Source organism: Oncorhynchus kisutch, linkage group LG30, assembly GCF_002021735.2.
Source record: "Oncorhynchus kisutch isolate 150728-3 linkage group LG30, Okis_V2, whole genome shotgun sequence".
Classification (NCBI taxonomy): domain Eukaryota; kingdom Metazoa; phylum Chordata; class Actinopteri; order Salmoniformes; family Salmonidae; genus Oncorhynchus; species Oncorhynchus kisutch.
In genome coordinates, this window is record NC_034203.2 from 33,025,114 (window position 1) to 33,034,026 (window position 8,913).

At 44.6% G+C, this 8,913-nt stretch overlaps 1 protein-coding gene across 1 annotated transcript; it reads right to left on the minus strand.

The window, feature by feature from the left end:
- Nucleotides 1–247: 247 nt before the first annotated feature.
- On the minus strand, nt 248–7,310 carry LOC109875413 (endothelin receptor type B). The gene is made up of 8 exons (XM_020467756.2): nt 6,402–7,310; nt 5,788–6,234; nt 4,603–4,715; nt 4,207–4,411; nt 2,986–3,135; nt 2,552–2,685; nt 2,314–2,422; nt 248–2,116 (listed from the first exon to the last, which is right to left on the minus strand). Exons 2-8 carry the CDS (start codon nt 6,214–6,216, stop codon nt 1,982–1,984), a joined length of 1,275 nt encoding a protein of 424 aa, XP_020323345.1. The 5' UTR covers nt 6,217–6,234; nt 6,402–7,310; the 3' UTR covers nt 248–1,981.
- Between the last annotated feature and the right edge of the window lie 1,603 nt (nt 7,311–8,913).

An 8,913-nucleotide genomic window follows, 5' to 3' on the forward strand; every position in this document is an offset into this window, starting at 1 on the left:
GGAAACAGCTCTGAGAGAGGGCAGGGAAACAGCTCAGAGAGGGGTGTAGAATAAAAAATGAAAAAATCATCCCTCACAGTGTTGAAGAGTATTGCAGTTCACCAGTACTAAGTCAAATATATAATTTTAATATACATGCTGGCTCAGTATATCTGCAGGCTCTGGTTTAGTAGAGTCCTTATCAGACAGTTGACTGTAGTGATACAGTAGATTAAATGTCTGACTCTAGAGGTCTTAAAAACACCAATTAAAATGTAAATGTTTTTATTTTGTAACATTTTTGGGAAAATATAAACCACACAACCTTTGACAGGCACATCATCACAACCATACACTCACAGGACAGCTACTGTATGTACAGGATATACAACAACATCAACACAGAGCTCCGTATTCAATAACACATCATCACAACCATACACTCACAGGACAGCTACTGTATGTACAGGATATACAACAACATCAACACAGAGCTCCGTATTCAAACACACCATCACAATCCCTTGGCAAAAAACCACAAGGCATATGGAGAGAAAAACTTCAAATATATCCTCTCCCCTCCCTCTCATCCGACTCCCCAATAAGTGGCGAAAGTCCTTTTGGCTTGTCATGATCGCTATTAAAGAAAGCATAATAAAATCAATCGTTTTTTACAATTGGGTGGCAGTCCACAAAGCTACAGAATACTAAAATGATCATATTTGAGACAAACACTGAACTGTTTTTGAAACACATTTTGAAAATAAAGCCAGAAAGTAATTGCGAGAACTTTAGGAATGTGCTGCCATTTATGATTTATTCACATATCGTCCAACCCAATTAGATCAGTAGTTTAATGAGAAACAGCTGAACGCCTACCAAACACAGAACACACAATCAAACATTCAAAGATGCTATAGCTAACTATCCAGCTAAAATCACATATAAATGCTAATGGTAACAATCACAGGAGGTTGGTGGCACCTTAATTGGAGAGGACAGGCTCGTGGTAAGGGCTGGAGAAGATTTTGATACCATTCCAACAATATATCAGACAAGGTTTCCAGGTGTTTGATACCGTTCCATTCACTCCGTTCCAGACATTATTATGAGCCGTCCTCCCCTCAGCAGCCTCCACTGGTAACAATATCAAACAGTATAAAAATGAATGAAGTCTAAAGTCCTTGAATTCTGAGTAGTATATGGGATATGTTCAGATATTATACTGTATAATTAACAACGTTTTTACAACCTACTTGCAATGTTCATATAATGTTCCGTATGTCTCAAGTCAGGCATTTGCACTATGATGCCTCTTTGAGTTTGGCTTATGTCATGTATCTTATGAACATTCATATAGAGGTTCTAATCTGGAACAGCCACACCTGGCAATGTCATTTCTCTACAATATGACCACCCGATGTTGTGCCATGATGTGATCAATAATACTGATATTTGATTGTCTGCACTAAACTTCTCTTTTTCTTTTTTTCTACTGTGTTATTGACTTGTTAATTGTTTACTCCATGTGTAACTCTGTGTTGTCTGTTCACACTGCTATGCTTTATCTTGGCCAGGTCGCAGTTGCAAATGAGAACTTGTTCTCAACTAGCCTACCTGGTTAAATAAAGGTGTTCTCAACTAGCCTACCTGGTTAAATAAAGGTGAAAAAAAAATCCATGCCTCCTTCCCCCAATGATCCTCCTTCCCATCAACCCTCTCCCAGCTACACATCCCAGACCATTCACTTTCATAGGCAACACTCAAAGTGCACTTGAGTACTTCACCCTCCAGTCAGAGGAGACTTTACTGGATTAGGGCACTTCTTTTCTCCAAGTGGTTTTAAACTACATCAACTATACCTAAATAAGGGCACTTCTTATGACCTTGTCATAATGGTTTAAGTCAGAATCAGGTTTATATGACTGATCTTCAATTAGTCCTTTAAGGTAGATCATAGGTTACTTCATTGAGTACTTCTCTGCACTGCGCAGGGCCCCTCTCATGCTGAAGTGTACTTGTTAGTAGCGCGTGAGTTGCTCTGGTCGGAGGCCCGGTCTGAGACTTTGAGCTTCATACAGGACTGTTTCTCATCCATCAACATCTCAGCTGGCAGACACCAGCAACACAGACATGACTAGAGCGAGAGAGAGCACGAGAGAGAGAGAGAGCACGAGAGAGAGAGAGAGAGAGAGAGAGCACGAGAGAGAGAGAATGAGCGAGAGAGAGAGAGGACATTAGTTATTTGGACATTTAACACCATTTGGCACGCTGTTAGATGCAGTATGTGTATGTGTCCGTGCGTGCGTGGGTGGGTGCACACATATGTCTTACCCTGAAGCAGATCTTGAAACGCTTGCTGACCATGTAGAGAGCGATGGGGTTGATGCAGGAGTTAAGAGACGCCATGTTGATCCCGATGTAGTCCAGAACCAGGAAGAAACTGGAGAAACACACAGTCCTATTTCATCTCTCTCCTTTTTCACAATATTACGGTCTATGTAGCGAGGGTGGGGCACATAGGCATCTTAAGGAAAACAGTTTGAAGTGTATGAGAGTATGTGGTCCTCACCTGAGCAGTTCACAGCGGTTAGGGTCTTTCTCATCATAGATGGTGAGCTTGAGGATGCGGCTGAGATGGAGAGGCAACCAGCACAAAGCAAACACCAGCACCAGGCAGAACACGGTCTTAGCCACCTCACGCCTCTACACACACAGACAGAGAGAGTAATCAATCAACCCACCAATCATTCTAGCTACAGTGCCCTACATAAATATAGGGACATTACAATATATTTTTGTAACCTTTACTTAACTAGGCAAGTCAGTTTGTTATTTACAATGACAGCCTACCAGGGAACAGTGGGTTAACTGACAGATGTTTACCTTGTCAGCTCGGGAATTTGATCTAGCAACCTTTCAGTTACTGGCCCAACGCTCTAACCACTAGGCTACCTGCCAAGCCTAAATATTAAAGATGAAATAAAGGCTGGAGAGAGAGGTCACCTGTTTCAGATGGTCACTCAGGGCGATCTGGACTCCGTTCTTCTTCCTCAGCATCTCACAAGTCATCAGGGTGTAGAAGACGGCGGTGACGGCCAGAGGGAGGCAGAAATACACACTGAACAGCCACCAGTCCTTAGCGGACTTATAGAACTGGAAGGACACAAAGGTAATACACATACATATAGGGCACACAACATAATGCACCAACTCATTAACCTTGTGGTTAAAGGGTCCACCCTGAGATTTGAAGGTTGGGAGTTCGATCCCCGGCCGAGTTGTACCAAAGACTAAAAATGGTACACGACGCGTCTCTGAGTGGGGGTAAGGCCCTGCGATAGACTAGCGTCCAGGGGGTGTACTTGTACATCAAGCTGCTCGGATACACCAAGGCTCGTGCAAGGATACGCATACTCCGTTTAAAGGGATACTCCGGGATTTTGGCATAGAGGCTTTTATCTACTTCAGAGAGTCAGGTGAACTCGTGGATACCATTATTACGTCTCTATGAAGTAAGTTAGAGGTGGGTTTGTGAGACAATGTTATCTGGCATTAGCACAATAACTGGAAATGAGTTAGCAATTGCGCTAGCGCTACTTAGCAACTTCCTTCAAACTGAATGCAGGGACATAAAAATATTATCCACGAGTTCATCTGACTCTGAGGAAGTAGATAAAGGGCTTCATTGGCAAAATCCCAAAGTATCCCTTTAAGTGTATTGCAATGCAAAATACCCATCAGAAAGATCCACAGACAGTAGAGGAAATCTGACTTTGACTGGTCCTGTTGCCTTGGGAGTTAGTTGGGAGCCAAACCCTAATGCTGAAGTATGAAGTGAAGAAGAGTGAGGAGAAGTAACCTCAAGCAGACCTCAAGGGTCTCTCTAACTCAGAGTTCAGTCTTGGTAAACCGTCAACTAGCACTCCGTCTAAAACCTCTCTGGGACGACAACTATACAAGTTCAAGCTATCATCTAACGGTCACTCTGAGACACACACACCGCACAAACACACACAGATGTACTCGAACCTGTGAAAACACAGAAACACACTAAAACTACCTTATCCAGACAAACAGGGGCCTCATAAGTCATATGATTTATATTTTCCAGAGTGACCACTAGGGGAGAGTCAGCACACAGCTGCAGCTTTCCCACATCAGACCCCAGCCTGGGACACTCCATATATTATTTTTGTGTGTGTGTGTGCGTGCGTGCGTACATACCCTCATAAAGTCTGAATTCTGCATGGGGTGTAGCAGACAAATGCGGAGGTGCTCTCCTTTGTAGTCCATGGCGATCATGTCGAAGGCTATAGCTTCAGGGACAGCCAGCAGGATAGACAGCAGCCAGATGAGTGCGATCTCTATAGCCGTCCACTTGGGAACACCGATCCCCTTGATACGGTTCCACGACGCTACTGCTCGGTACCTGAAGAGGATGAGACAGGGAGGAACATTATGGGGATATCCTCTCTCTCTCTCTGTGTGTGTGTGTGTGGTGTGGTGTGGTGTGGTGTGGTGTGGTGTGGTGTGGTGTGTGTGTGTGTGTGTGTGTGTGTGTGTGTGTGTGTGTGTGTGTGTGGTGTGTGTGTGGTGTGGTGTGTGTGTGTGTGTGCGTACCTGTCGATGCTCAGAGCACACAGGCTCAGCACAGTAATGCCCACTGAAGCTTTCTGGACAAAAGGCACCAGTTTGCACAGACCCACACCAAATGGCCAGTCCTCCGCTAGGAGCTAGGGGAAGAGGGATAAAGAGTTCAGGGTTACTCACACAGGAATGATCGGAGTTTGGAGGAATGTGATTAAAATGCTATCGTGTCATTTCTACTTGGTGTATACTAGGTAAGTAGGATAGCACAACCCGGAATCTCACTCTATACACATTTCAACTAATCTACTTAATGATATGGACAAAAAGAACACCCATGGCAAATGATAACCATTCATGAGTAAAATATGAGAATCTATATAGGCTGAACCCTGGCTAACCTGTATTGGGGTTTATGGTTTTCATGCCTGCTTATGAGGCCTATTGGAATCACATGTGGAGGTAAACACCAAGCTGACCATAGATCAGCATGTGGAGGCAATCTCACCCTACTGTATTGGAATCACATGTGGAGGTAAACACCACACTGACCATAGATCAGCATGTGGAGGCAATCTCACCCTACTGTATTGGAGTCACATGTGGAGGTAAACACCAAACTGACCATAGATCAGCATGTGGAGGCAATCTCACCCTACTGTATTGGAATCACATGTGGTTTTATCTCCATAGAACACAGGTAGATTCTTCTGGTATGCAGTTAATCATTTAAACATGTGTGGCTTCCCATAATGCCAATATCTATAATACTCTCTCTCTCTCTGTGTATATATATATATATATATATATATATATATATCTCACACACATACTCTCGCACACACACACACCTAATAGTCCAAATATACAGGATATTCAAGCATAACAGAGAGAGAAAGTCATGTGGAATGTGGTATGGCTCAGACAAAGAAAAACGTGCTACAGAGATGAAGCTACTGTAATACAATGTGGTCTGAGAAGAAGAAAGTATTTGGCTTGCAGACAAGTGTCTGAGTTGATATGATTCTGGCCTGCCTGGAGGGGTTTTGTTAAATATCAAAACAAGCTTACATATTTTTGGCTCAGTATTCCAGTACAGCCTGTTTCTCAGCTTGTAAACTACCCCTTAACTACCCCTGTGTGTGTGGCTTGCGCATGCGTGTTGTGTAGCCTACATGCATGTCGAGCCTATGTTGGTGTGTGTTTGATTGTTCTCACCTTGTACACGTTAATGGGAATATCAATCACAATGTGCAGCAGGTCTCCCAGCGCCAGGCTCCCTATGAGAATATTGGGCCCGTTGCGCATGCACTTGTTCCGGTAAATGATTCTGAGGAGCGTGGAGTTTCCGATAATACCGACAACAAACACGAGACATGATACTACCGTGTTGATGTACTTAAATGTGTCTCTGATCTCCGTGGGTCCCGAGCACATCGGTGGCAAAGGTCGCATGCGCCGAGCAGTGGAGACATTGGCGTTGAACCTGTCCTCTCTACCAGAGAATACTGGTTTCTGGGTGGCGGACGGATGGACGTCTGGGCGCGGCTCTTGCGAAACCGGTGTTCGGGTGGCTTGTCCGGTAACCACGAGGAGATGTCCCGCCAGGAGAACCAGTGGGAAACAGATGAACAAGGTCTTCGCCATAATCGACAGGAGTCCCGTCTGCTCATAAACACATGAAAACTTTAGGCTACAACATTTATAACGGACACTTTTTCCAATAGCCCATGAGTTAGAAAACCTGATAGCTTACAATATCCCCAATGTGCAGCTAAATTCAATGTAAAGAGGCATGAGCAGGCGAATGTCAGTAAAAAACCCTTTCTTACCTGCAAGATGGAAATAAGATTCCCTAAGGATCCTTTGACTAACACGTCAGAAAATGTTTGTTTTGATAGGCCTTCTCTCCCAGTTGAGAATTAAACGTTTGAAAAGAACTTCCCCAACTGTCATAGATTGGCAATAAGTGGTTCCATAAAAAAACAGAATCGTGGGTCTATTATTCCAACTATGTCATGGGTATCTTGTCCAAACTGTCCTCATCACTTCTCTTCTCACGCCCGCATGAAGTTTGATGCTGATCTTTGTCTGGTAAATGCTGGTTTGTGTGTGCTCTTTGACTCTTTTTTAATCAAGTTTGAATTGGTCAAATAGCTCCAAAAAGTTATAAAATGAATCAAAATGTCCTTGGTCAGTGCTCCGGTTTGACTGAACAGCATTCTATCCTTCTCTGGTCACGTTACCCTACTGGTTCCGAACGCTGACGGTGGTCTAACTTTAAATCCTCGAGCACTGTTATTCGTTAGAGGTTACTGCCTCTGCTCAACCCCTCCCTTCTGAGAGAGAGAGGGTGACAGAGAGCGAGAATGAATGAACAATGCAGTGAATATAATTGATTGTAAGCCAGAGGGATAGCTGCTTAAAAGTTAATTACTGTTCAATAAAGTGAGGGGATGTAGAGAGGGGTGTTATTTTTATGACCGTGCAACATTGTACGCTATGACTGGGCTATGTCTTGTCATCTTGGGACAGGAGTCAGGACAAGAACACTATAGACTTCAGATTTTTTTTCAGGAATTCCTTCATCCAAGTGAACTGGATTTACCTGATTAGCGAGTTGGACTTAAACATCGTGTATTGTTCGGCTTAAACATTGTTTGGGAGATGATAATCTATACAATTATGTAGGATCTATATTCTATCCACACCTGCAGCTGTTTTCTATGGACTGAATTGCTGGCTGCCAGAATACAGTCAGTGCCCGTGATTGATCACCATCCCAGAGGTGGAGAGAGAGAGGGGGAGAGCATGGCATGGATCCTGATCGTAGAAATTACTTAGAAGAAGTCGTCTCCTGAGACCTCTTATAACCGTTGCTACATTTAATTGCGCCATTGCTGAAAAGACTACGCACGCACAGAAATATTGAGACGTATAATCTTGGCGCACGCCATACATACGCATGTTTCCCGTTATAAATCAGACCTGTTGTGAAATTGCTCGCCTGAAAAACGCCCATCATTCACCTTTTATGGTGACAATAACGCCCTTATTTTCTGTATTGGCCCTACTTAGAAGTATTGGAATTAGGCCAAGACAGTATCTAAGGAAAAGGCAATGCATGGAGAACTTGGTCAAATGTGTTTGGAGGGGTTGGCAGAATGTGTTTGGAGGGGTTGGCAGAATGTGTTTGGAGGAGTTGGCAGAATGTGTTTGGAGGGGTTGGCAGAATGTGTTTGGAGGGGTTGGCAGAATGTGTTTGGAGGGGTTGGCAGAATGTGTTTGGAGGGGTTGGCAGAATGTGTTTTGGAGGGGTTGGCAGAATGTGTTTTGGAGGGGTTGGCAGAATGTGTTTGGAGGGGTTGGCAGAATGTGTTTGGAGGGGTTGGCAGAATGTGTTTGGAGGGGTTGGCAGAATGTGTTTGGAGGGGTTGGCAGAATGTGTTTGGAGGGGTTGGCAGAATGTGTTTGGAGGAGTTGGCAGAATGTGTTTGGAGGGGTTGGCAGAATGTGTTTGGAGGGGTTGGCAGAATGTGTTTGGAGGGGTTGGCAGAATGTGTTTGGAGGAGTTGGCAGAATGTGTTTGAAGGGGTTGGCAGAATGTGTTTGGAGGGGTTGGCAGAATGTGTTTGAAGGGGTTGGCAGAATGTGTTTGGAGGGGTTGGCAGAATGTGTTTGAAGGGGTTGGCAGAATGTGTTTGGAGGGGTTGGCAGAATGTGTTTGGAGGGGTTGGCAGAATGTGTTTGGAGGGGTTGGCAGAATGTGTTTGGAGGAGTTGGCAGAATGTGTTTGGAGGGGTTGGCAGAATGTGTTTGGAGGAGTTGGCAGAATGTGTTTGGAGGGGTTGGCAGAATGTGTTTGGAGGAGTTGGCAGAATGTGTTTGGAGGAGTTGGCAGAATGTGTTTGGAGGGGTTGGCAGAATGTGTTTGGAGGGGTTGGCAGAATGTGTTTGGAGGGGTTGGCAGAATGTGTTTGAAGGGGTTGGCAGAATGTGTTTGGAGGGGTTGGCAGAATGTGTTTGAAGGGGTTGGCAGAATGTGTTTGGAGGGGTTGGCAGAATGTGTTTGGAGGGGTTGGCAGAATGTGTTTGGAGGGGTTGGCAGAATGTGTGTGGAGGGGTTGGCAGAATGTGTTTGGAGGGGTTGGCAGAATGTGTTTGGAGGGGTTGGCAGAATGTGTTTGGAGGGGTTGGCAGAATGTGTTTGGAGGGGTTGGCAGAATGTGTTTGAAGGTGTTGGAAGAATGTGTTTGGAGGGGTTGGCAGAATGTGTTTGGAGGGGTTGGCAGAATGTGTTTGGAGGGGTTGGCAGAATGTGTTTGGAGGGGTTGGCAGAATGTG

Coding starts and splice junctions, on each gene's coding strand:
- LOC109875413 (XM_020467756.2), bottom strand. CDS start 6,216: ATGGCGAAGACCTTGTTCATCTGTTTCCCACTGGTTCTCCTGGCGGGA. Junction 4,412..4,602: donor TGTGCTCTGAGCATCGACAG/GTACGCACACAC, acceptor CATCCTCTTCAG/GTACCGAGCAGTAGCGTCGT. Junction 2,117..2,313: donor GTTTCAAGATCTGCTTCAGG/GTAAGACATATG, acceptor CTCTCGCTCTAG/TCATGTCTGTGTTGCTGGTG.